The following is a 25,432-nucleotide window of genomic DNA, read 5'->3' as shown; positions in this document are numbered from 1 at the left end:
ATCTTTTAAGTCGGAACTCCTCCGGCCCGCATATTACAACCACCCGCCCGCACCCACCCGCGATCATGGTTCACAAGGTGCTCTTCTGGAGCGGCTTCGGTACGTGATATACCCCTCTCGAATGGGGGATACTCTATCCTAATACTATCTATTATTCCAATGCCAATCTGCCGGGAATTCAGACCATGTAAGCTGACCATATCCTTCCCACAGGCATCGCCGTCCGCCTCTGGCAACTCGGAATCGAGATGCGTCCTATTCTTGCCAAGGAGTCCCTCTGGGTCTACCCTCTTTTTGCTGGTGTTGGTGGTAGCTTCGGCTACTGGATGCAGGGTGTTGAGAGCAGACAATTAAAGATGCTGGCACAGCGCCGCGAGGCCATTCTCGAGAAGCGCCGACGGAGGGATCAGCGCGAAGAGAGCGAGGGTGTCCTGGCCGCTGCCTCATAAAGCAGGAGGCCTTGATAATGGACATGGTCTTGTGTGTATGCGTTTTTCTATTTGTACCAAAATTCAACCGGTTTGATATCAGCATCGGGTTACAGCATCTTGTGAGCAATTCTTGTCACGGGTGTAATGGCAATTGTGTCTTTTCAAAATCCATTTTAGGAATAGATTCCTCATTGAGTCTTTGATCTAATTACTGGATGTAAATTCCGGGGGTCCTTCCACAATAGAGCAGTTCTAAGGTTGATATTGGTGCCTCAGGCTAAGTCAGCAAGGAGTTCCCGCCAGCTCTCCGGGTCGAGTACATCATCATCTCCGCCCGGAAGCACATCTACTTGTTGCGCTCGTCATTCACTGATTTTTTCTGTCTTTGATCGGTCTAGAACATAGTCGCGTCCTCTGACCCTTTCTGGGTCTCTTCTTTTCTTTCTCGCTATGCGTACCGTTGTCTGTCTTTGAGAAGTCCGATGCCAGCACCCCGTGGCATTAATGGATAACCGCGGCTCCTTCTTCTTTTTCCTGCTAGTTTTCTACCTGCTCCTGAGCTCCCAGTCTAGACCCCCATTGGTTGATGAGGATCGGGAACGGCAACGAGAGCTTAACCGCGAGCGACATGCTCTTCGTCTGTTGAATGGGTCGCAATATGGCGACTTCGATCCAGCCGCTGAGCGGTGGCTTCCGTTTGAGGGCCTGAGGGGTAACGATAGCTACGCATGGGAACTGTTTCCGCAGGTCAAAGACCGCGCTCGCCACCAGCTCCATTCCGCCATTTCAAACGCCAGGTTGGAAGCTCCAGATGGTATAGAAGACCCAACCATATCGCCGACTCTGAACTTGACCAAACTCCTCCTTCCGGTATACCGCAACTCAACAGGGAAGCTGAGGGGAGACTGGGTACGACGGACTGCAGATCCGCCTCGCCGTACACCTCTGAACGTCACTGCCATCGCCAAACAACATGAATACTTCACTCATGAGTTCAGTCGCAATATAACTGGCAATGGAGGTACCTTTTACTTCGATATCGAAGAGGGAGGTGGTGAGGAGCTTCAAATGGGCGAAGGTATTGCAAGAGAAATGAGGGCGAGTTTGACCATTGAGAGTGAGGACTTCTGGGGAAGTACGTGGTACCTCTCCTTGTTCGGTATACACTTCCCTGACACCGGGAGCATCATCTTGACCACCTCAAGCGAGAAATTCGGGGGCATCTTCTCGTTGCCACATTTCATGCTGTCCGCCGACTCATACGCCCTGTCCCATGACCTTCTTCTCAAGTCGCTCTCGGATACCATCTCACAGAAGCAAAATCGGCCTCCGACACTATTCCCTTGGTCTTCCTTGTCTGGAACAGAGCAGATTGAGTTCCCTGCGCCAAAATGTGAACATATCATCTACCTACAGCAGCACCCTGTCATGGTCGGTGATGCTGCGGCTGACCGATTATTACTGGAGCGCATGGAACAGGAGCTCAGATATCCCATGGGGGCCCCGATTCCAGATCCTCCTCTGATGGTCATGTCTGCCGTGGTCTTCTCCCCAGACTGTGGATACATACTTGAGAGCAAGGGAACACCCGACTTCCCTCCGACTGATACGCTATATTTGTCCGGACCCAAAAGCGAAGAGTACAATAAATATGCAGCTCGTCTCGTTTTCGTGGTTTCCGGTGTATTTGTTGCACAAATTACTCTACTTCTGCGCCAAATCAAAGAAGCCTCGACCCCTTCCACCCGCAGTCGAGTCAGTTTCTATACTATCGCATTGATGGCGCTCGGCGATGCATTTGTTCTGGCCTTTATTGTTCTGGAACTCTATGCAGCTATCTCATTCTTGGTTCTAACGACTGCATCATTTTTGGCATTCCTCTCTGTGAGTTACATTGGAATGAAGTTCATGATGGAGATCTGGGCAGTGCAGGAGCCGGAAAGGCGAGAACAAGACCGTCCGTCCAATCAAACTCCCACTACACGCCCAGGAACATTGCCTCTGCCCGCGACTGCTGCCGCAGTACGAGACTCGGGCGCTACCCCGGTCATCTTACCACCTGATCAAGATGCGCCGGATGACGAGCCAGAAACACCAGCGCCCACCCGAACCACGCCCCCAACTCCAAGACAAATACGCAGCGACGTGGGGGCAATGTATGCAAGATTCTATTTCGCACTGTTCGGCATGCTCATCCTCTCCGTCTGGGCCTTCCTCCTACCCAAACGCCTCGGCTCAATCTACACACGCTTCCTGGCAGCAGTTTACCTCTCATTCTGGGTCCCACAGATCTACCGCAACGCAATGCGAAACTGCCGCAAGGCTCTGCGCTGGGAATTCGTGATTGGCCAGAGCATCCTGCGCCTCTTCCCATTCCTGTACTTCCTCACAGCCCGCGGAAACGTGCTCTTCATTCGGCCCGATTGGACAAGTGCTTTTATCATGACCGGATGGGTCTGGATCCAGGCCTGGATCCTAGCCAGCCAGGACATTCTCGGTCCGCGCTTCTTTGTGCCGCGAGGCTGGGCGCCTCCTGCATATGATTACCATCCCACCCTGCGTGATCTTTCTGGTACAGATAACGATCTCGAGGCTGGTGGTGGCATTTTATCTATTGCATCACTGCGAGCTGACGAGCGAGACCTTGTCAGCGATTTCAAGGAAGATGACAAGGATAAGCAGCGGAAAGATCGGAAGAAGGCTATGTTCGATTGTGCGATTTGTATGCAGGATATCGAAGTTCCCGTTCTCCCGGCGCCTTCAGCTGCTGGTGGGAGCAGTGTCGCCGATGGGGCTTCGAATATCTTGAGTCGTCGTACTTACATGGTTACCCCTTGTCGGCACATCTTCCATACTGCTTGTTTGGAGAGCTGGATGAGACTTCGGCTTCAGTGTCCTATTTGTCGAGACACTATTCCTCCTGTATAGATGTGATGATTGTATTGTTGTTATAAAATGGTCCATACTCATAGGTATATGAATGCACTCTGTAATCTTACTTTTTCGAGATGTATCCACTCATCAATATGTATAAGTTGACCACAATTCTACAAAGAAAGAAGCCATTTACTTTTAACAGAATCTTGTTGAACAGTAGGCCAATCCACAGAGGAATCGACAAGTCTAAACGCTTTCGTTGAAGGAAACCAGCCATTGCCAAGCAACGACAAATATAACATCACATCACAAATAAAAAGGAAAAGGCGTTCCAACCACATCCAAAACAAGCGAGCATTATGTATCACTTGCCTTGTCTACACAAATCCGAATCTAAGCCTCAATGGTAGCCTTGTAAGCAGCCTCATCGAGAAGCGCCTCAAGCTCGGCAGCATCAGCAACCTCGATCTCGGCAATCCAGCCCTCACCCTCGGGGCTCTCGTTGATAGTCTTAGCCTTGTCCTCGAGGATGCTGTTGCCACGGATGACCTTGCCAGCAACGGGGGAGAGAACATCGGAAGCAGACTTGACGGACTCGACGGCACCAACGGGCTCGCCAGCGGCAATCTCGAGGTCCTCCTCGGGGAGCTCGACGTAGACGACATCACCCAGGGAGTGGGCTGCGTAGTCGGTGATACCGATCTTGGCTGGAGGAGGAATAGAAGTTAGCTACCCCGCTACTCATTCATAGATAGTGGTGTGATAGTAGACAATATAGCACTCCCGCCACTCCAACCAAGTGGTGCAGTGGAAGGCAAGGGTATATGTCCAATTGATAGGGGAACGGTCTAACTAACCAGTCTTGCCGCCGTCGGCCAACTCAATCCACTCGTGCGACTCGGTGTACTTCTTCAGCTGGGCTAGAATTGCGAATTGATGCGCCGTCAGTAAAACGTGACATCATACAGTCCCGGAGGACATATATCAAGCATTGTAATGCTTCATCGCCAGCCGGAGTATCTTGTATAACCTCCCGAACAGCATTGGGGCACACAATACTCACAAAGAGGGCTCTGGGAGAAGCTCCTGGTTCCCCGCGGGAAACGGAAAGCGGGCGAAGCCCGGCAGGCGGGAGCCAGAGGCTTCTGGGCAAGGACGCGGGAAGCGAAGGGGCGGATGGCACGAGCGACGGAAGACATGTTGGAGGAATTGAAGGGGTTGGAAGTGTGAACAGGGAAAAATGGGAAGAGGGGAGAGTTTAAGTAGGAAAGGAAGAGGGAGGAGCTTCCCCGGCGGAGTTTCGTTGACGCATGGGCTCCGATAAAGGAGTGCCAAGAACTGATAAGCCGGAACCTCAGTTGGGATTTTGCGTGGCTTCAATTACTTCATTTCTGTCTTCCATCGGGTTTGCGCCATGTTGTACGAGCTGATTGCCATTGTATGTTGTTTGATTGAGATTTTCGGACTTGTTTTATTATTGTTATTTGAATTTTCTAACCCGCGCTCTGCTTATAGGTCCGCCCGGGCAGCCTCAATGAGGTGCGAGAGTACGTCTGAATCAATGCCATCGCGGTCTCCATCAATCGGTCATCTCGAATACTAATGTTCATCCTGCAGAATCGCCCGTAACGCCGGTGCCCAGGTCATTCGCTCCGGTGGTGTTGTCCGCGGCTTCACCAACTGGGGATCCTTCCGTCTGCCCCGAGTCACCACGAAACATCAAGCCCGATACTCCGAGGGTCACCACTTCATCATGCGCTTTGATTCCTCTGGCACCGTCCAGTCCAATGTTCGCCGCACTCTCGGTCTCGATCCCCGTATGATCAACTTCTCCGTGGTCAAGCTGGGCGACAAGCTTGAGGAGATTAAGAATGTCGAGGGCAAGGTTGGGTGGAACAACGTCCGCCAGATCAGCGACACCATCTAATCGGCATAATTCTTTATCGGAAGAGTTTGTTCGGCTGTCGATATCAGATTTGGAGCGTGGTTCGGTTTTGCATTATTGTTTGTTTTTGTATCATTATGGCACGGGCATTGGGATTACCACTCGACACTATGAGCGCGATTGGCGTATACTGTACAAAATACCAGTTTGATCTACAAGTCTTGTTACTTTGAATACTATAGACTGTTCGGCATGAAAGGAAGTAGGCCTGACATGTCTTTCTGCAACTTTCCCACAATCGTGGGCTGTGACCATCACAAGAGTCATAAGTCCCTTCACGTCCATATGTTCATGTGATCTAGATTAGTGTGTCGCGGTACTCAAAAACGGTCAAAAAAGACGCTAAAAGGGGGATGTCAAAGTAGGGCAAAACAATACATAAAATGGTACACTCGCTTTGACAGTTCGTATAGAAACTGTCTAACATATCATATTATTGTGTACATATCGGTAACCCCTATTGTAGTATCTTCAGATGACGCTTATCACCTATCAGCAGCGCTGTTTTGCTATCTAGAGACTAGAATTTCAATACTGCTGGCGCTAATGCTCTCGAATGCCTCCACATAACCAATCACAATCAACTAATTTCAAACACGCAGCCATGTCCCCTAGTGAGAGTGATATTTTCAAAAAACCATCAGTCCCATACGCTCAAAAGGTGTTCTGATATACTCCAATATTCAAATATCCCAAAAGCCTTAGGGTTGGGCCGCGTGACCAATAAGCCGAGGTATCGGCCAGTCCCGTCCGGGGTACCAACCCCCATACATCTACTTCAATTTGGATTTCTTTCCCCAACACTCGGTGTCAAGTCAACTCAATTCGAATTGTCTTAACACCATACGAAGCAGGCGGTATAAATCCCATACTTAAATGAACACAAACACGCCGATTACAGGGCAACATCCTTGACAGGTCCAGGTCCAGCTACCACCACCGGGCCGCGCCTCAACGCCTCACACAAAGTACCAAGTACCATATCCGAAAACTTGAACCTCAAGTTAAAATCAAAAGATCCAGTCCATCTGCAATTCTATTGTTCATACTCTATGTCTCCGCAACGCGGGGCCCCAGACAATGCCAGGGACGAACCGACGTCCCCGCATTCATTCATTGAATTGATGGCATTAGAACGACTCGAGACAAGAACCATCCCATCCGAAGATTCAGCCGAATCAGAGAAAATCGAACGTTTCCGCTCTCTAGCTGCACCGTTTCCTCCTGGCGAGGGCACGCGCTCATTTGGCTGACATGTCTATGCGCAATCTGCCTATGCAGCGTCGAAGACTGTTGAACGGGGACTTGTCATTCATGTAAGTTTCTACTTTCAAAAGTCAAAGCCAAATTACCCAAAGCAAGAACAAACCATACTACCCCAAAAAGCCCACAGACATGAATATAAACAGACTAACCACAAAACCAGAACATGACAGGAACATTCATTCTCCCCGGAAAGCTAGACACCCCATACACGTACAGCGTCCGACACATCCGCGACGGATACATGTACAGCACGCGAAGCATAGATGCACGTCAAAACGGCAAAATCTGCTTCACGGCCATCTGCAGCTTCAAGCGTGACGAACAACAACAGTTATTCAACCACCAGCCCGCACCAGTGCAAACCCGTTTCAATTCAATTCTGACTTCCAAACCAGCCGAAAAGCAACCACTCAGTCCAAGCGTTGATGCAGACTGGTGGATTGAGAATGTCCGGCATGGAAATATCACCGAGCGGCCATTCCCCGGGTTGGATGTGCGCAAGACTGATATGGGGGGGTTTAATACCTCGGTCTTGGTGAAGGGGGAGCCTGAGCGCTATCGGCAGCTTACGCAGTATCGGCTCAAGGGATCGCCTGAGGCTGATGCGTCTGTCAAGTTGGATGTTGTTAGGAGGAAGGAGGAGGCGGGTGAGTATGATAATCTTTATGTGTGTGCGCATATGTATTCTAGTGATAAGAATTCTTTGTTGCTTATTCCCCGGGCTCTTGGGATTCGGGCTTGGAGTGAGATGGCTAGTTTAACGCTTACTGTTATTGTGCATGTGCATGGGGAGGCATTGAGGATGGTTGATTGGGGGTTGGCTGATGCTGGGGCTGGCACTGGAGAGTTGCCTATGAAGTGGTTTATACAGGAGGGGTGGACGCCTAGGGCTGTGGAGAATCGGGCGGTGCATGAGAGTTTCCTTTGGGGTCCTGATGGGTCATTGGTTGGTACTTCTATGCAGGATAGTATGTTGAGATTGAGGCGGTTGGGGACGGAGTCCAATTTGTGATGTTTTGGTACGTGGTGGTGTGGATTCATTGCATAGAAAGTACCGGTGCTTCTTAGACTAGATAGCTAGATGATACCATTAAGAGTAATATTTCTTCAGCTTCTTGTTCAGTTATATAGACATTGGATCAGTCCATTAATCTGCAAAAGCATATGTTCAATTAAAGCCTCAGTTAGACACCGAGTATGATATATATATCGCTAAAAAAAGGGTATATAAAAACCAACAGTAACGAAACAAAGCAACACAATTAAATATCATCCCCAGAAATATTTGCATGCTTGAAATACTTCATCCCAACCCAAGCAACAACAACCCAAACCCAAGACATGACAGCGGTAAGAATGATAAGCGCCGGATAATACCCAACAATGGGCAACGTGGGATCATCTTCCAACTCCGGCGGCGCATAAGGCGTCTCACCAACATCCCAAGCCCAACTCCAAACCTCAAAGCAACTCCCAATGCCCACAACAAACACCAACCAAGTTACAATCAATATAATCCACCCCCACCACTCCGTCTCGGAATAATCCCAATCCACATCCGCACTATTCCCATTACTCTTCATCTCAACAGGATTTGAAGCTAGAGGTGAAGACTTGGGTCGATGAACAGTCCTGTATGTCGTCTCAGCCTGAGGCGCAAGAGGGTAGAATGCATCCGGGGAAGACGATTGCGGTTTCGTCGAGATGTGTAAACCAGCAACAGCACTTTTCGGACTTGACGCCGGCCCATTATTCCCCGTCCCAGACGTAGTGATGGCATTTGAATGCAGACGCGGGAATGAAATCAGGTCTTCGTCGTCCGTGGCCGTTTCCTCGCCGTGAAATGCCGGCCGCGCCACGCTCTGCCGTCGCCGTGTTATCGGCGGCCGAATCGCCTTAAGTGTATTGTTATTGCGAAAGAAGCTCAGCTGTGACTCGTCGCCGTCTGCGTCTGCGTCGTCGTCGATGCTGGCGCGTGGGTAGGGTGTGGGGCCGTGGCCATGTTCGGTGGAGGGTTGGCCTTTAAGAGAGGTGCAAGGTTGGAGGGAATCGGGATCGGAGGAGGTGGGGAGGTTGGAGATGGAGGTTGTGGAAGTGCTGTTGGTGCGAAAAGCATCGGAGGCGATTTTGGAAGAGGAAGCTCTTTTTTCTCGTGATTCCAGTCTTGGGCCTAGTAATGCTGTTTTCCGGAGTGAGCCACGGCGGCGGCGCGTGCGGCGCTGCGCGAGTGCGGCGGACATTGCGCGGCTGCTTGTGCTTGCATTGCTTGCACCGTCTGTTGGCAGCATGCTGGGCTGGAGGTCTTCCATTGGGGTGAAGAAGGAGAGGCGCGCGAGTAGAGAGGCTGAGAGGCTGCGTTTGTGGCTGGATCGGCGATTGGAGCCCGGCAGGTCCGCATTGTTGGCTTCCATTGGTACGGGAAGTTGCCGTCAATCCACAAATCTGGGGAATTCTTTGTTCCAGGGGAAGTTGATGTTATATGGTAAGTGTTGTCTGTGTCTGTGCATACGGTGAGAAGTGGCTGTATCAATTGGCCTTTGTCAGCCAATTTCACCTGCACTGCAATATTCATGCAACTGCTGTTTACCACTTTATTGAACACTCTATAACTACATATGCAGTTGGCAGTGCACAAGAAACATGGCCTATGGCCAAATGCATGCTAGAAACATATCCAAGCATCTAAACAGGAAACCAAATTGGTATCTGACCTAAAACGCCAAAGATGTCACACGAAAGGAAAGTCATCACAGCATATACGGATAGTCCATCCATAAATCTTCCAATAGTATCAAAAGGCTGACAAAATCACAAAAATACATGTACTCGAATGAACTAGAAAAAGCAAACAGTCCAAATACGCAGTGAGAGAGTAGGGAGGCGCTTTTATTTGAGAGCGTAGCCAAAAAAAAACCCAAGGAACCCTTGATCCCAAGGCACGCTTAATGGAAACAAAGACGAAAAAGATCGAAACCAACGGTGGACTTGGGGTATTGGTGCGCAAGACACAAATTCCGTTTCAGACAAAAGCAGGTTGCTCGCTTGAAAATCCACTCGAGAGACAATTTGACAATTGAAATAAAGAAATAAAGAGAGAAATATCAACGGAGATGGGGAATTGTAGAGGTGCTATGGAAAGAAAGACAAGAAGCAAAAACATGTTAAGACAACTTGGTTCTGTTAGCGAAAGCCGAGTGACCCGACTGCAACCTGTTCACGAAGAACCGAGCTACGCCTGGTAGCCTCCGTTGAAGTTGTTGTTGGACTGGTCCCAGTTACCAGAGGGGGACATGGGCTGGCCACGACCGTAGCCTCCGGCGTTGCCGGCCTGGGGATAGCCCTGACCAGGCATGGCGGGTCCGGTGAAGTTGTTGGCTTGTTGATCCCAGCCTCGACCAGCAGGGGCAGGACCTATTCTAGTAAGTAAAAGTGTAGGGAGAAGGAAGATGATAGGCTAACCTTGGTTCATGGGGTTTGGGGGACCGCCATACTGGGGGAAGAACCCAGCAGGGCTGTTGTTGAACCCGGCATTGGCTTGCTGGGGAGAGAAGGTATCGTACTGACCGGTCGGAGGGCGATCCTTGCCCCACTGTGGCTGTCAGTAAAAAAAATATGGCTGGACGGGAGTAACTCACGCTGCACTTCAACGGACGACCGTTGACATTGTATCCGTTCAGCTGGCAGATCGCAGAGGCGGCGTTCTCATGCGAATCCATCTTCACGAATGCAAAGCCACGGTCAGCCTGGAGACGAGTCTCAAGAACATAGCCAAAGTTCTGGAAGAGTGGAACCAAGTCGTTTTGGGAAGTATAAGGAGTCAGGTTGCCGACATAGCAGGTAGTCTGCCACTGGGGAGTCTGCTGAGCCACCATGTCGTAGCTCTGGATGCCGTGGGTGGGGAAGTGGTGGTGACCGAAAGGAGTGGTGGGAGTCATGCCCATGGCAGCCATAGCCTGCTGCTGAGAGATCGAGGGTTGACCCTTCTGGTTAGCCCAGTTGCAGCGGATGGCACGAGAGCCAAGCCATTCACCGTCCATCGAAGTAAGAGCCTTGTCAGCCTCAGCACGATCGCGGAAAGCGACAAATCCGTATCCACGGGAGCGACCAGTCTTCATATCCCACATCACACGAGCTTCAGATACTGAGCCGAAAGCAGAGAAGGCCTGGGACAGAACCTCATCATTGACCTCGTTGCTCAAGTCGCCGACGAAGATGTGGAAATGGTTTGAGGTGTCCTCCTTGTTGGTGCTGTTGGATTGGTAGGCCCAGTTGACACGAATTTCCTGCAACAATCAGAATAAAGCCAGATCAAAGGAAGGAAGTAAACTCACCGATTGGTGAATCCGGCGGCCGTTCAAGGTCTGCATGGCCCGCTCAGCGGCACCGGGGTCGTCAAACTCCACGAAACCATAGTTGTGACCCTTGGTGGTGAATTGACCCTGAATAACAACGAAGTCAGATATGAAATTCTTTTTCTTTCGGAGAAAAATAACAACAGAACCGGTGGAGTACCACGGGTCATTATTGCAGGGGATGCACTATGCAGGGGATGCCCGTCAGGAGGACTCACATTCTTGTCTGGAATGATCTTCACGCTGACCACGTGGCCTGTGGTCTCAAAGATTTGCTTCAAAATATCCTCGGTTACTCTTGGATCCAGTCCACCAACGTAGAGAGCTCTCTTGTTCGGTTCGGGGGCGGCTCGGCGCACGTAACCTCCAGCGCTTGTAGGAGACATCATACCGGCTCCGGACATGGGGGACATGGCGGTTGGGATCGGATTGGTATTCTGGGGAATGATCACAGGAGGACGCGGGGGCGGGGGCATGTGAGATGGAGTGCCCTGGCCGTTGCCTTGAGCAGCATCATACTGTTGATTGACAGCAGGAGGCTGTGGCAGCGAAGCAGCAGATGCCTGAGCGTTCTCGGCCATTGTGAATTCTTTTTTGTAGAAAATCGATGATATTCCAAAGGCGATCAGAGGAAGCGAAAGAGGCAAGTTGTCGGGATTAAATGTCAGACTGGGGGTCCCGGTTGGCGATCTGTCAAATCCAGGGCGTTTGAGACAATCCAGAAAAATTGAAAGCCACAATTGCAAGCAAGACCGGAAAGTATAGTATAAAGGATGGGGGATTAAGGGGAACAGGAACAGGCTCAAAGATGAAGCTAAACAAAGAACGGGTATAAACAGTGCTAAGAGACACCGAGAGCCCGGAAGATGATACGGTCGGAGGGTAAGGAAGGAAGACCCAAACTAGGAAAGAAACCTAGAAGGAACAAGAAAAAAGAAACAGAAAAGGAAAAACGATAGAGAGATGAAGAAGAAAGAAAAGAGAAGAGTAAAGGGAGACTTAGCCGCTAGGGGTGGGGGGAGGACACCAAACCCCAACGGGATTAGCCGCACGACTTCTATCATTTCCATCACTTCATCCATCACCTATAACCTTGTCTTATGCATCTCTCTACACATGGCTGGGTTTGCTGATCCACAGTCCCTGGGGGACCTCTCTACGATCATCGAGCGCACGGTATGTGCTATCTCTCCTCTCCCAAGTCTTCACAGCTCACTCTCCAGCTCCTTGACACCGGTCGTGTGTTTCGCAAGTCCGGTTCCATGCCATCCAGAGCCCATGTACAGCGATCTATTCCTTTCTACCATGAAAGCTTCCAGAATGCCCTGGATAACCTGTCAGAACAAATTGTGAGTGCCATTGAAGCTTGCTCCCGTGACTCCATGCATTCCAAGTCAATGTTTGCTTTTTCCTCGCTAACCATCCACAGTTCATCGCCAAGGCATTTTTGGAGAAAGACTATGAAGCACTGAAAGCGACCAGCGCTCCTCAATCCATTGCAGATGTGGCCATGAGCGATGTCAACCAAAAAGTAGAGCCTGAACTTCAACCTCTAGCTGAGAAAGCCGAGTCCAGTACGGAGCTTGAGCAGCCGGCGCTTAAGCTAGAAGAGGAGACTGTGAACCAACCAGCTCCAGAAACCAAACCCGACACCCAGGATGACCATGTAGTCGTCAAAGAGGAGAGCGAGAGTAAAGCACCCGACTCAGCATTTCCCGGCACCAACGAGGAACTTAACTTTGACTCCGTTCTCAACACTGGCGGCACCAACGACTTTGACCTCAGTCTCGACTTTAACGATAATGACATGGGCAATCAAGCATTCCTTTCAGGATCCAACTTTGCCGGCGCGAGCGCCACGGGAACAGCCGAGAAGCCGAACACATCACAAGCACAGCCGATGGAAGCCACCGCCTCCACCGGTGGCGGTGCATTTGACATGGAACTTTCCAAGACAGATGGAGATGATAATTTCCTACAAGGCAATGCTACGGATGATTTCATGGGACCGGCTGAATCTAACTTTGATGATCTATTCATGGATACAGAGAATTTTGGGGAAAATAGCGGTGACTTCAATCAGCTTGAAGGGGATACTCTGATGAATGTCAATGAGCTGGATGACAATTGGTTTAATTAATGGAGGGGAGATAGTTGAGATGCAGATTAGCAATAGCCAGTGCCGCTTGTGGGGAAATAGTCTCCTGAGATCTGCATAGGGTTGCATCCGGCACTAGTGATTTCAAGCATATCTATGACATGTACTTTGGATGAGTGTACTACTATATCACAGTAATGTCTCATACCCTGTTACTACTGGCAACACAAACTAATATTCACTTTTTACGTCCATGTACAGTGGACTTGGGGAACATACACTGATCAAGCATTAAGTGTACAAAATCAATAGTCACTACTAGCATCGATTACAGTGGAGGTGTCATCTTACTATTGCCAATAAGTATGAGACGGCAAATTTGATTCCTACCCATCCCTTCCAATTGAGACGGCTATCCCCAAAATCGACACGGACCCGGTGAAAATAATATACCGACACATGTAACTCTAGGTCACGTCCGAGTAACCTGACCACTAACTATTGGGCATAATGGTAGCTGCCAGCCCGAAGCCGACTCGAGAAGCGATCGACTAGCTTGTCAAAGCTCCCAGGTAGTAGCCAAGAGGCCATCTGCGCTGTACAGCCAATGGGAAATGTAACAGCAAATCGAGGCTCGAAGATCTAGAATCACATCTCCAGTCTATCAATCTGAGGTTTCGCTGCAAGGAGTAATCGATCCACATCCCGTGTGCCTCATACTAGCTTCGGGCATCAACAGCGGAGCCTCTGCCTTATAGGAAGTTGGAACATTCCTTGGGCTTCTAGTGTGTTTTACAACCCGAGATATGGCTAGGCGGATGGATGTATGGAGTATGGGTATGGAAGTATGTGTACTTCCTATATCCATACCCATTTTTTTGTCACTGGAAATGGTAAACTCCACATTGCGCCCTATGAAACAGGTACCATTGCCCTTCCCGGCAAACTTGTGGCTGAGCTAGCTCCCAAACCCCAAGACTGCTGGTGCTATATGAATGGAGCGGTATAGCTATAGCGTGAAACGAAACGGCAAATAACAGGTATGGATGAAGTGGATACTCTGCGCCCAAGGCTAGACACAAGCCGAGTCCCACCTGGGCACTGCTGACCAGAGTTTAGGTGGGTTGGAATTATAGTTGAAGGTGATGTTAGCTGTTAGCTGTAAGTTCACATGGAAACAATAAGCAAGCACAAACAGCGCCAATAACCAGATTTCCAAGCTCCCCTTTGAGAATTGATATTCCTTGCCGAACGGTGTAGGAACCCCAATGACGTAAGAGGCCCAATTGCAGATCGACAGGCTCTGGAGAAACCAAATCAGGGCAGGGGAAATTGGCTATCAGGAGATCCAGAACTGGAGCACAGACGGGGTTTGACCTCTATTTCTGGCCCGTTGGTGGAGAGTTGGAGTTAACTTAGTGTACTCCAGTTAGTCTCAGTCCTGATGAGGTCATTGGCACGGGCCTATTTTCCAGGGCTCCAGGATTTCAGGGCGGAACAGAACAGTTGTCAAGTACCTGTGTGTTGTCATGTAGCCTAGGTTAGGACTGTACAGTCCTGGTTGAGAGTGCATGACTGGAAAGACATTGAAGGGGCATGTAACATGTACGGATCGCCAGACTTTCCCGAGGAGTATATCCCCAGTGGCTGATCCATGTGACCACCGTATTGCACGTACTCTTGGCTCATACATACGAATGAGATATATTTCCGAGAAACTGCCATATGATTGTATTGTAGTCTATTACAAGAGTAGTTGTATATAAAAATCTTACAATTGGTCATCCCCGCAGACTGCTACCCGGACTATCCGTGCCGTGAATGCCGCGAATACCGTGAATACCGTGAATACCATAGATCACATAATACAAAAGTAAAACAGTGAAATTCGGGGCAACTGGGCAATTGAGAAGGCCGTTTGATCCGCTTTATACGGAGAATCTCTCCAGAGGTCGGATCGCCGGAAATGAGCCGTGGCTTAATGGTGTTGTCATCGTCTTAGGTGGTTCCCGTGGATCGGGCACCTTCGGCTTTTTTAGTAGTTTGCCTCGACTCTTACACTCTTTTTTAGTCTTAGTCTTAAGTCTATACCCTCGACTTGGGGTTGCAGAGAACCACTTTTCGCTGTGCCCCCTCAATCCTGCATCTAAAAGGATCTGCGGGATGATCTGTGACTTGTGAATCCAACTCCCCATTCCATTTCTTCTTACTCCTTACTTTGAAGGGACACAAGGGGGACAGGTTTCACAAAGGTGAGTCTTTGTCAACATTCCTAGAACTCCTGGATGAAGAGATGGGTTTCTCATCCACCGATTCGTTTTACTATGCCCAACTCTGCAAGATGATGGGAGCTAACAACCTCCCGCTGCCCGCGCAGTTAAGCTCGCGGTCAGCAACAACCAGTCCAACCGCTTCGAACTTCACTGGAACACCTTCGTTTACCGACACCATCTCCAATTTCCTACCCCGATCGGCTCGTCGGCAAACAGTCTGCTTTGACTCCCTCGGATCCCACGAGGAAACCTTCCCCAAACAGAGTCGCAGGGACTCGCTCCTCAGAAAGCTGGCGGGGCCACGTGAAAACGCGAAGCGCTTCCTTCGCTTGCGCTCGTCCGGAGTTCAGGCGCCTTCACAACGAACCCGTGGTGTACGACCAGTCTCGGAGATTATCATTTCGCCCTCGCCGCCGACATCGGTCGACTTGGACCCCGATATGCGTTCCGAATCCTCCTCCACTACGGAGGTGATGCCCCGGACCGTGTCCGATCAGGATGTCTCGTCGCCTGATTTGACTACTCCGTTTACGCCTTTGCAGAATGAGAAGATTGTTGCTACCGGCAGTGGTATTTCCGTGGGGATTGCTCTCACCGAGCCGGTCCTCTATCTGCAGGGTTATGACCAACACGACCCTAGTAGTAAAAAGTCCGCTATTCTTCGTGGACAACTACACTTGAAAGTGACCAAGTGTATCAAGATCAAGAAGATCTCGATCTGTTTCCGCGGCCATGCCCAGACCGACTGGCCCGATGGTATGTCCCAACGCCACCGCACACTCCGTCACCAACTAATCCCCGTGTAGGCATCCCACCCAAGAAGATCCATTTCCACGATAAGAAGGACCTCGTCACTCACGGTGTGATCTACTTCAACCACGGCGATACCGCTCTAATGCAGAATGATTACGGCGCGCACTACTACCAGCACGCCAAACCGATCTCAGCCGTTCCAGGCAAGGATGTAGTGACCATGTCAACCCGAGAACTGTTCTCCAACCGAAGCTCCGTCACCACACTCGCTGCACCTACTAGCCGGGAAACCAAGCGTCTCTCCCTGCAGACGAATCGCGGCCACTCGCGCAGTTTCAGCAGAAATGAGCCCCCGGCCACCCAGCCCCAGCCCCAGCGCAACTATCGCATGTTCCCCGTGGGCGATTATCTCTACAGTTTTGAGTTCCCCATCGATGGATCATTGCCCGAGACGATCAAAACAGATCTCGGATCTGTGCGATATGATCTGGAAGCGATGGTGGAACGATCAGGCGCATTCCGACCTAATCTCTTGGGCACTACGGAGATTCCGGTAATTCGCACTCCTGCCGAGGGATCGCTGGAACAAGTCGAGCCGATTGCGATCTCGCGGAATTGGGAGGATCAGCTTCACTATGACATTGTCATCTCCGGGAAGTCATTCCCGTTGGGCTCGCAGATTCCGATTGCGTTCAAGTTGACGCCACTTGCAAAGGTGGAATGTCACCGCATCAAGGTGTATGTGACGGAGAACATTCAGCACTGGACCGCCGATAAGAGTGTCCATCGCTTGCAACCAGCGAAGAAGGTGCTTCTGTTTGAGAAGCGGGCCGACTCGTCTAGTGTGAGCACATACCCTGGTAGTTCCATGCGTGTCACAGCAGGCGGCGGTATCGATTGGGATCACCGCGCCGCTGCAGCAAGAGGACAGGAGATTGTGGATCGCAACCGAAGTAATCTGCTGGGAAATCTATCTAACGACTCCGGTGTCGGTCCTACTGAAATGGAATTCAATGTCCAACTCCCAAGCTGCCACGAAATGAAGGGCCGCGATGAAGGCCAGCGCCTGCACTTTGACACAACCTACGAAAACATCCAGATCAACCACTGGATCAAGGTAAGCAATCCGCCCTCCACACAACCTTTCACTCATACTAACAACCCCAGATCGTCCTCCGCCTCTCCAAGGTCGACGAAAGAGACCCCACAAAACGCCGCCACTTCGAAATTTCCATCGACTCTCCCTTCCACATCCTCTCCTGCAAAGCAACCCAAGCAAACATCTACCTCCCAGCCTACACCAACCCAGCTACCGACCCCGAACCCCCCGGCCAAGAATTCGAATGCGGCTGCCCAGGCGCACCCCTCGCGCCCCGCGATCGCATCCCAACCCCCTCAAACTCCGACCGCGAAGATAGTAACCCGAACCTCGCCCGTCGCGGCTCAACAGGCCACACCTTCGCCCGCAGCTTCACCAACGGCTCCGGCGGTCTTGCTAGACCCCCACAGGCACACCTCGCCAACCCAGCCCTAGACCGCGGCCCGAACCCGCCGAGACCGATGCATCTCCTTCGCGCTCCGTCTTATGCTCCCCCGCCGTTTGAGGATGTGCCTCCGCCGCCACCACTTGTCACTCCCCCGCCGGAATACACTACTATCGTCGGCGATGGGGATCGCGAAAGCGTGCTTGAAGATTACTTCTCACGGTTATCCTTTTACGAGGAGCACGAGGATGATGACCGGGGCCGCGGCCGTGTCGATGTCCCACTCACACCCGGTGGTCGTGTTAATCGCAGTATGGATGTCCCACGTGAATGGGTGCGTATCGAGGATTACTTCCAGTAATGGATTTGCACCCCCACTTGATCTTTGGATCTGTCTGGACTTCGGGTCTTAGACTGGATACTTGGCCCAGTCAATAATGTTTTACATTACACCAGCACCCCGGTGATCTGGTTTCCATCAAAACTGTCACGATGTCTGAATGAAGTTATGTTCTGTTCGTTTTGTCCATATCCGACTTGGATTGGATCCCTAGTCTAGTCTTTTCTGTTTTATTGGTGTCTGGAGGGCATTGTCAGCGATCTCATCTATAGATCTGTGCCTGTGGTTTAGGTTTGGGTTTTTGGAATTACTGGTTGCTTGAGTTGTTGATATTCATGCGGACAAAAGGCGTACAATTATATATTTTCGGCTCACCACAATCGTGCATATTAAATAGTAAGTATACATGTAGTTATAGTTGGATGTAGATAGATGTGTCAGCAGACGCATCCAACTGCCTTCCCCGGTTTAGATCTCCCCACACTTCTTCTCGGGGCTTCTTTTCTATTCATTCTGCTCTACTTCCTCTCTCTCTCTCTCTCTCTCTCTCTTTGTTCCCTCTTGTATTCTCTCACTTGAATACTGTCTTTTGAACACGATCTTCAATCCAGACCCCAGACTACCTGCATACATAGTCCATAACCCAACACCCAGGCCATTGGTTCAAGCCTCTATTCCAATCATCAGGGTGTGTCACAGACCTATACAATCCCAATAAACCAAAACACAAATAAAAACTAACATGTCCAGTCCAACCTGGCTCTGTTGCCCTGAGAGAACTCTTATCATTGACACAGCGGGGCATATCTTCCCGTAGCGATATCCGCCAATCTCAATACTTGCCGACATCCTATCCTATCCAAATCATAATCAGGCTTCCACATTCCCTCTACATCGCTGAATTGAACCTCTCAATATGGCCATTGAAGTCGTCAATCTCACAGAAGCAGATATTCCCGGTGCCATCGAGGTTATCCAGCAAGCTTTCGCCGACGATCCGTACTTCAAGTGGGTCTTTGATGAAGATAAGGTATGTTATTATCCCGCAGTAGGGGAAATGGGAATGCAGTATTGCATTCCTTCAAATGCATGTATATATATATATATATCCATATTCGTGAAATACTCCAGATTGAACAACACAAGCACTAACACCCCTCTCCCCGTAACACGGTCTCCGTGTTACAGAGAACCCAAATACCAGTTCAACAAAGCAAGAAACAGCGATTCCCTCGCAGCAAGATGCCACTGGGGAATAAAAAATGCCATCTTCCAAGTCGCCAAAGAAACAAAAACATCCCTCACCAATGACCTGGATTCCAACTCCAAAATCCTTGGCGTATCCTGCTGGCTCCCCCCAAACCCACCCCAAACTCCAGAAACCTGGTCCAGCTACCTCTCGTCCTGGAAATTGACCCTAACCCAAATAACAAACAACATCCGCTACCTCGGCCGCGGCGGACTCCGTACGAATAGGTACTGGATCTGGAAAGAACGCCAGGCAGAAGCGCAGCAGCAGCTCTGGACGGATCTGCAGGGTTACTATTTCTGTAATATTGTTGCTGTTTCTCCGTCTGCGCAAGGGAGGGGTGTTGGAAGATTGCTTTTTGAGGCTGTTACGAAGCGCGCGGATGAGGAGGGGAGGAGGTGTTATCTAGAGAGTTCCAAGGATGTGCCTAATGTTGCTATTTATCGGAAATTGGGATTTGAGATGGGTTTGACTATGGAGTGTCGGGATGGGGGGGATGCTTGCATGGTATGTTGCATTTCTTTCTTTCTGGTATGGGTTTTGGGATGTTGGGATGTTAGCTAATCTTTGTCCAGTTGTACTGCATGGTTCGAGATCCGAAAACTGGGTAATTTGGTCTGGTTTATATTGCTATATATCCATGGAAGCTATGCATATGTACAAATACAGTACATGCTCGATTTACAGTTTTTAGCTGACTTTGACCATCAACAAACATAGAGCACGATTATCTGATCAAGACAACATAATGTATACCCTATAGCCCATAGCCTCCTATAGAGACAAAGAAGAGACCTATATTCCTCAATTTACAACCCAACTCAGAACCCAAAGTCCAGATCATGATTAGAATCATGGTCAAAACCACAATCCTAGCTCTGAAAACCAAATCCCCGAAAGTGAAGAAAACCCTAGTCCAATTCCAAACTAGCCCCAACACTCCGATCCGATCCACCCATTCCAATCTCCTGCTCCACAAACGGCTAAACAGTAGCCTAAACCTAATCGAACCCAATCTATGCTAGGATCTTTGGACAAAGAATCCGAGGGGATGTTTCCACTTCTTGTTTAGCTTCTCCGTTTGCTTGTAATCCTCGTTTCGGATCTATCCTTTTACAAGTAACTTCCTAGTCTAACAGCTCTAGGGTATTTTTGGAAATTTCTTCACTGGGGATCTCAGATATTCATTAGGAGACTTGCATGCACTCTTCCGGCTTGGTGATAGAGGAAGTAGGAGGTCGTGGGCTGGGTTCTTGCCTTTCTTATTTCGGTCCCTGTTCCTAGTTTGTGTAGAGTTATGCAACAGTCAGGGCATTAATCCCGGAAATTTAAGGTGTATACTATATGCATGTTGGGTTGGTGTTTCAGACCCGGTTCGATTTAAACATCTGTCCGGTGTTTGACGGGTTCTTGCTTGTTTGGGTTGCAGGTTTGGTTTAGGATCAAGTTTTTGCCCAGTTGGTCTAAGATATATAGTTGGACTCGAGGGATTCGTTATCATTGTATGATCATCCTCACCGAGGGTGTTATTTGCATTGAATCAAGTCGTAAGTGAGGACCTTGGTTTTGACATTGCTATTTGCGCTAAATTTTATTGTTTCTGTCAGCCTTTGTATCATCATGTCCTTCCTTTTGCGAAAGTTGTGGTTTCGAAAGAGATCGAGTTCTGAGAAAGAACTCGGTTCGGCATCAATGCTTGATGAGAACAGTGATTCAAGTCTCGAAGACCAAGACCGGTACCCTAGGCTCAGGCCACCAAATGTCACATTCACTTCCCACCCTGTATCGTGTCATTACAAACCACCCGAAACAGAAATACTGGTCAATCAAGTAGCTGCCCTGGCAGTTAGAGTAAGCAACAACACCAACACGGAGCCTCAAAATGAAGAACCCTCTACACATTTCACCGAGGAAGGCGGAATCGAACCAGCCGAAGAAGAAACATTCCACTACCTCACCAGTCTAATAACAGTCTCTTATCAACAAACGCCAACCCATACTCCAGCATCATCAGTCTCAATATCCACATCCAATGGAAGTCGAAAAAGCCAAATTTTTGATCGGAAGAGGGCTTCTTCTGTTCTCAGTTTGACTGATCTGCCCGCTTCCTCTTCGTCATTCCCTTCTCTGCTGAAGGGCTCTAGGAAGCAGAGTCCCACTCGGTATAGTCCGCTTCCGCCGCCTTTTGTGCAGAAAGCAATTTTTATGAGGCCTGAAGTGAGGTTTTAGGGAGATTATATGTGGGGGGAGTTCTGCTTTGTTTGTATGTCTGCGTCTGTTTTGTATCCTGTTCAATTTGTTTCTCTGGTAGTTCTTCATTTGTCTTTGTGATATCCTGGGTGGAAGAATTGTCTGTTATCTATTGTGTGTCTTTAGATAATCTTAAGTCGTTTGCGCTTATAGTCACACGTCATAGCTGTTTTTCATATCTTCATCTTTATACAAGATCTATGATTAACCCCAGGCCTTCGAAGATTGGCAAAAAGTGACAAAATAGGAGATATTAGTGCCTGGTGAAAATATTATATAAAGACTCGCTTTGAGGTTTTCGGGTAGAGACTATCAAATACTTCATCGGTGACACTGTACACATAGCTGGGACCCCTGTCATATAATATGTCATTATATCGACTCATCACAGACAAACAATCCCAACGGCACTACTCAGTAGTGTCTACAGTAGTCTCTCCACTAGCGTTCTCCACAAACCCTGCAATTACCCGCTCAACCAACCCGAGGTACAAAAAATGATACAGATCCAAGATGCCACATCATATCCCACGGGGAAACCCCCCCCCCACGCCAACAAACGACACAGAAACCCCTGCATAAACCTCAACGGTGCCCACCTCGCGAAGCGAGGTTCTAAAAAGGGATGCGATCGTCGGGCTGCTACTCCGTGTAGAACACGTACAGGTAATTTGGATGTGATGTGATGTGACGAAGACACGGGATAGACCCTTCCTAGATTGTGGTGAGAGTGGAGGAGGCAAGTGGGGGACCCAAAGCACTAGACTATACGTATGGTAGAGGACACTTGATACTCGGCTAAAATCAGAATTCAAAAAGATCGACTTGAGACTTGGCAAATGATGAAATGATCTACACTGTTTGTCCAAGTCCAGTTATACGAACACGGCAATTAAATGTTAAATGTCATGTAAATTCCAAGGCAGATGGGTGCGGGCCCATCGCCGTACTGGACATGACAATTGATAGACATTTTCGCATACAACTGCTGTCGGGCTACGAGACCTCTCGATCAGGAATATACCGGCATGTGCTCGCACTGACGATCGGTCCCTTCATATATTTTGATTTGCTGTCCAGTTCAAGGTAACGTACAACTGGCCCTCTTGGGAAGGTGGGTAAACGGTTGTGGCTTCGGGACTCCACCCGAAAACTGGATTTGCGGCAAACTGTTGCGCTGGAACCATGTTATATCTGGGGACGTGGTGTGAATGTGCTTTGTCAAGAGTTGTGGTTGAAACATACTTTGTTGAAAGTGGCTGTAGCTTTCGATGTTGCCTAAATAAGGTTGTCAGATCCAAGAACAAATCAGATCTACGTGTAATGGGAAAGGTACAGAACGTGGAGTTGGCAATTTATATGCCAAGCTGCAAGTGTAGCTGAAACTGGGGCCTTAAGTGGGGGTCGTTTTGTAGTTTGAGCTGGCCAAAAGTACACTCCACTTTGTCCCTATCTGAATCCTCAAGGTTCTTTATCCTCTATCTTCACTGTTGCCTTGATTCACTGGGAGTATCGTTGGAGATCCTTTAATTTGCACTGATACAAGCCATCCGAACACGCAAGCGAAAAGACAAATCAAATCCCGAAGCCAAACATTGCACATTTTCCCTGAATTAAATGTACAGCTTGTTGGAATATCCAATAAGCCCGGTTCAGAAGATCGTATGATAACTACACTAACGAATCGCAAGATTTCCCTCCCCATTTATTTAATTGACGCCACAATATCTAGCAAACTACCAAAGCAAATAACTGATAAACAAGTGGGCGCACCCCTGAACCATATCCAGCTAGGTTGAATGGGCGGATATTATAGAGACCAACAATAGCCCACAGAAATCTGGGATGAGCAATTTCCCGAAGCATGGGGTCCCTGTTGGTGGCTCAGAACGATAATAAGTGTCCAACGCCGGCTCTAAGCACTAGCCTCCTCAGTGGCCCTTAGCGCCGCGGTTGTTGAGCTAGGGCACACCGGCATTGGGTCATATACCCCAGTCGTAGATTGCATATACCAAAATTTGTCTTGGCACCAGACAAAAAGAGCACTCACCGGGAAAGACGGCAACAAAATGTCTAAACTCGTGTCGAGACAGAAATGCGATTCAACATTCCGAGGCCCCAGTGTACATTTCTACAAGTAGAGTAAAAGGTTGGGGACATGTGAAAGCACCAGACCATATTAGCTCAAGAGGTCCAACCCTTACCATGCAGGCTTTGAAAATAGCGTACGCAGGGGCCTTCGTCATCTAAGTTCGTTATCAGGTACATATAGAAACAATATAACATGATCACAGGCATGGTATTATTGTCGCAAGACGAAAACGAGCAAATCAACGGCGAAACTATTGAATAAAATAACGTCCGCATAAGTTATCTCTAATAGATCATCATCCGTGCCACTTGCCCGATTCAGCCGCCGACATACCTTCATAATCTTCAGTGATGGCATAATTAGAATACAATATGCTATCAGTAAAGGTATTTGTAGTTCTAAATAGGGTGTCATATCAGAGCTTGGTATTGCCTCGTTTTCCTTCCCAATAAGCGCCCGACACGGCATACAAGCTCATCCAAGACAGACTACATCACAATTCTGTTTAATCACAAAACAGCCAAGACAGTTGGACGAATGAACAAAGGACAACGCAATGGCCTGGATTAAATGCGGTCCATGCCGGATGAAAACGCGCAGGCCCCTAGTGCGGAAGAAAACCTAAGATAGTCGGCGCATTTCCCGAAATACAATAAATGGCGTGTCTAGGGGCAAATTATACATGCATATACTTCGCGAATTGAGTACTCAGAGTTTGACTCATGGAAATGTGTTAGATCTTGGTAGAATCTACAGGTATCCATGGTACTGTGATTACAAAGATCCAGGCCCAGATGTCCCAAGGTTCCTCCGGTTCGACCGATGGGCCCGAGGTCCCGTCTATTCGATCCACTACCTCGGGCCTTTAGCCCCGGGGAGAAGCCCTAACTCGCCCTTATTCTCTGGGCCCCATTTGCCTATCCGCTTTGGGGTCTCAAAACTTGCATACCCCTCCATGGTCCCCTGCCGTTCCCGGTACCTTGCAAATTATCTTACCCGGTCATCGTGCATAGTCAATGGGGTTGACCTAAGTACCGTTTGCCGGATAAATGGGGAAATTGCAGGGGGAATTGCAGGGGTGCATAGATAAAACTGGCGCTGCAAGTATGGCTGAAAAGGGAAAAGAACTCGAGACTTTTGATAGCACATGAAAAGGCTGGAAGTACTTAAAGATGGGGTTTACGCATAGCATTGAAGCTTTAGGTACTGGCACCGTGACCCCGGAGCTCACGGAGAATCGGAGATTGTGTGGAAGTGCAGCAAAGCGGGCTGGGCTTGGCTTTGGAAACTGGCCCCAGGACGTTCTATATTATGTTATCGATTCAATAGATAGCGAATGAGATAATTAAGTTCATCAAAGTGACATGCCATATACATACTTGAAAAAGCACGGACTCGGGGATGTGCCGTTGCTAACGGACCGAGCTGCATGAGAAAACATTCGGGTAGATAGTGACTCTTCTGCAGAGGGTGGGACCAAGCATTGCTAGAAGTATCTCCGAAGTAGCTGTCGTCATGGATTTTTAATTTCTTTTCTTTTCTTTTTTTTTTTTTTTTTCCCGTAACCCCCCTTTCCCCCCTGCCCTGGCCTAGGCGTAGATGGAAGAGACAACAACCACGTCGCGCATGCGGCCCCTAGAGCCCTGGACTGAAGTAATTGGATCTAGGGTACAATCGGGTCCGAGAGTTGAGAGCAAGATATTGATTCCAGAACAAGCATGTGACTTAGTGATTGGATTTAGTTTTTGTTATTTCTACTATTTCTATCTTTTCGATCTTAAATCAAGAAGATATACTAACACAGGGAACCTTGCAGAACAAATAGTACAAACGCTTTCCGAGACTCCCCAATTGGGAACCGACGGCCCAAAAACCAGAAATGTTACCTTTTAGAGAACGCCATACCCATCCCACCCTTTGGCGCCAAAAATTCAACCAGATTGACGCTAAACGAGGCGATGGAGCCAAAAAAAAAATACAACCAACCCGCTTTGAACACCAAATAAATGCCCCGAATACGCA

General features: G+C 49.0%; 10 protein-coding genes across 10 annotated transcripts; 7 read left to right on the top strand and 3 right to left on the bottom strand.

The window, feature by feature from the left end:
- Positions 1-65: 65 nt before the first annotated feature.
- Positions 66-449, top strand: N7508_006348 (putative NADH-ubiquinone oxidoreductase 14 kDa subunit; the record flags this gene model as incomplete). The annotated part of the gene is made up of 2 exons (XM_058464414.1): positions 66-99; positions 214-449. The coding sequence occupies 2 exons, from the start codon at positions 66-68 to the stop codon at positions 447-449; spliced, it is 270 nt and encodes an 89-aa protein (XP_058318267.1).
- A 486-nt stretch (positions 450-935) lies between these two features.
- On the top strand, positions 936-3,359 carry dscA (ubiquitin-protein ligase dscA; the record flags this gene model as incomplete). The annotated part of the gene is made up of 1 exon (XM_058464413.1): positions 936-3,359. The coding sequence occupies one exon, from the start codon at positions 936-938 to the stop codon at positions 3,357-3,359; it is 2,424 nt and encodes an 807-aa protein (XP_058318266.1).
- A 342-nt stretch (positions 3,360-3,701) lies between these two features.
- N7508_006346 (glycine decarboxylase subunit H) lies at positions 3,702-4,724 on the bottom strand (the record flags this gene model as incomplete). The annotated part of the gene is made up of 4 exons (XM_058464412.1): positions 3,702-4,015; positions 4,166-4,228; positions 4,372-4,646; positions 4,693-4,724. 4 exons carry the CDS (start codon positions 4,722-4,724, stop codon positions 3,702-3,704), a joined length of 684 nt encoding a protein of 227 aa, XP_058318265.1.
- On the top strand, positions 4,723-5,235 carry N7508_006345 (mitochondrial 37S ribosomal protein bS6m; the record flags this gene model as incomplete). The annotated part of the gene is made up of 3 exons (XM_058464411.1): positions 4,723-4,746; positions 4,824-4,855; positions 4,926-5,235. 3 exons carry the CDS (start codon positions 4,723-4,725, stop codon positions 5,233-5,235), a joined length of 366 nt encoding a protein of 121 aa, XP_058318264.1.
- A 1,447-nt stretch (positions 5,236-6,682) lies between these two features.
- On the top strand, positions 6,683-7,531 carry N7508_006344 (acyl-CoA thioesterase; the record flags this gene model as incomplete). Its single annotated transcript, XM_058464410.1, has 1 exon — positions 6,683-7,531. One exon carries the CDS (start codon positions 6,683-6,685, stop codon positions 7,529-7,531), a length of 849 nt encoding a protein of 282 aa, XP_058318263.1.
- Positions 7,532-7,781: 250 nt separating this feature from the next.
- Positions 7,782-8,930, bottom strand: N7508_006343 (PIG-Y family protein; the record flags this gene model as incomplete). The annotated part of the gene is made up of 1 exon (XM_058464409.1): positions 7,782-8,930. One exon carries the CDS (start codon positions 8,928-8,930, stop codon positions 7,782-7,784), a length of 1,149 nt encoding a protein of 382 aa, XP_058318262.1.
- Positions 8,931-9,748: 818 nt separating this feature from the next.
- On the bottom strand, positions 9,749-11,452 carry N7508_006342 (uncharacterized protein; the record flags this gene model as incomplete). The annotated part of the gene is made up of 5 exons (XM_058464408.1): positions 9,749-9,930; positions 9,979-10,108; positions 10,155-10,802; positions 10,851-10,958; positions 11,090-11,452. 5 exons carry the CDS (start codon positions 11,450-11,452, stop codon positions 9,749-9,751), a joined length of 1,431 nt encoding a protein of 476 aa, XP_058318261.1.
- Positions 11,453-11,987: 535 nt separating this feature from the next.
- Positions 11,988-13,011, top strand: N7508_006341 (uncharacterized protein; the record flags this gene model as incomplete). Its single annotated transcript, XM_058464407.1, has 3 exons — positions 11,988-12,047; positions 12,095-12,220; positions 12,301-13,011. 3 exons carry the CDS (start codon positions 11,988-11,990, stop codon positions 13,009-13,011), a joined length of 897 nt encoding a protein of 298 aa, XP_058318260.1.
- A 2,251-nt stretch (positions 13,012-15,262) lies between these two features.
- On the top strand, positions 15,263-17,840 carry N7508_006340 (arrestin family protein; the record flags this gene model as incomplete). The annotated part of the gene is made up of 3 exons (XM_058464406.1): positions 15,263-15,998; positions 16,049-17,112; positions 17,163-17,840. 3 exons carry the CDS (start codon positions 15,263-15,265, stop codon positions 17,838-17,840), a joined length of 2,478 nt encoding a protein of 825 aa, XP_058318259.1.
- An 895-nt stretch (positions 17,841-18,735) lies between these two features.
- N7508_006339 (GNAT family N-acetyltransferase) lies at positions 18,736-19,679 on the top strand (the record flags this gene model as incomplete). The annotated part of the gene is made up of 3 exons (XM_058464405.1): positions 18,736-18,849; positions 19,024-19,575; positions 19,644-19,679. The coding sequence occupies 3 exons, from the start codon at positions 18,736-18,738 to the stop codon at positions 19,677-19,679; spliced, it is 702 nt and encodes a 233-aa protein (XP_058318258.1).
- Between the last annotated feature and the right edge of the window lie 5,753 nt (positions 19,680-25,432).

The sequence above is a fragment of the Penicillium antarcticum genome (genome assembly GCF_028974205.1).
Source record: "Penicillium antarcticum strain IBT 31339 chromosome Unknown utg000006l_segment0_segment0, whole genome shotgun sequence".
In the NCBI taxonomy this organism is placed as follows: Eukaryota; Fungi; Ascomycota; class Eurotiomycetes; order Eurotiales; family Aspergillaceae; genus Penicillium; species Penicillium antarcticum.
The sequence above is the reverse complement of the archived record's forward strand: the minus strand, read 5'-3'. Positions and strand labels throughout refer to the sequence as shown.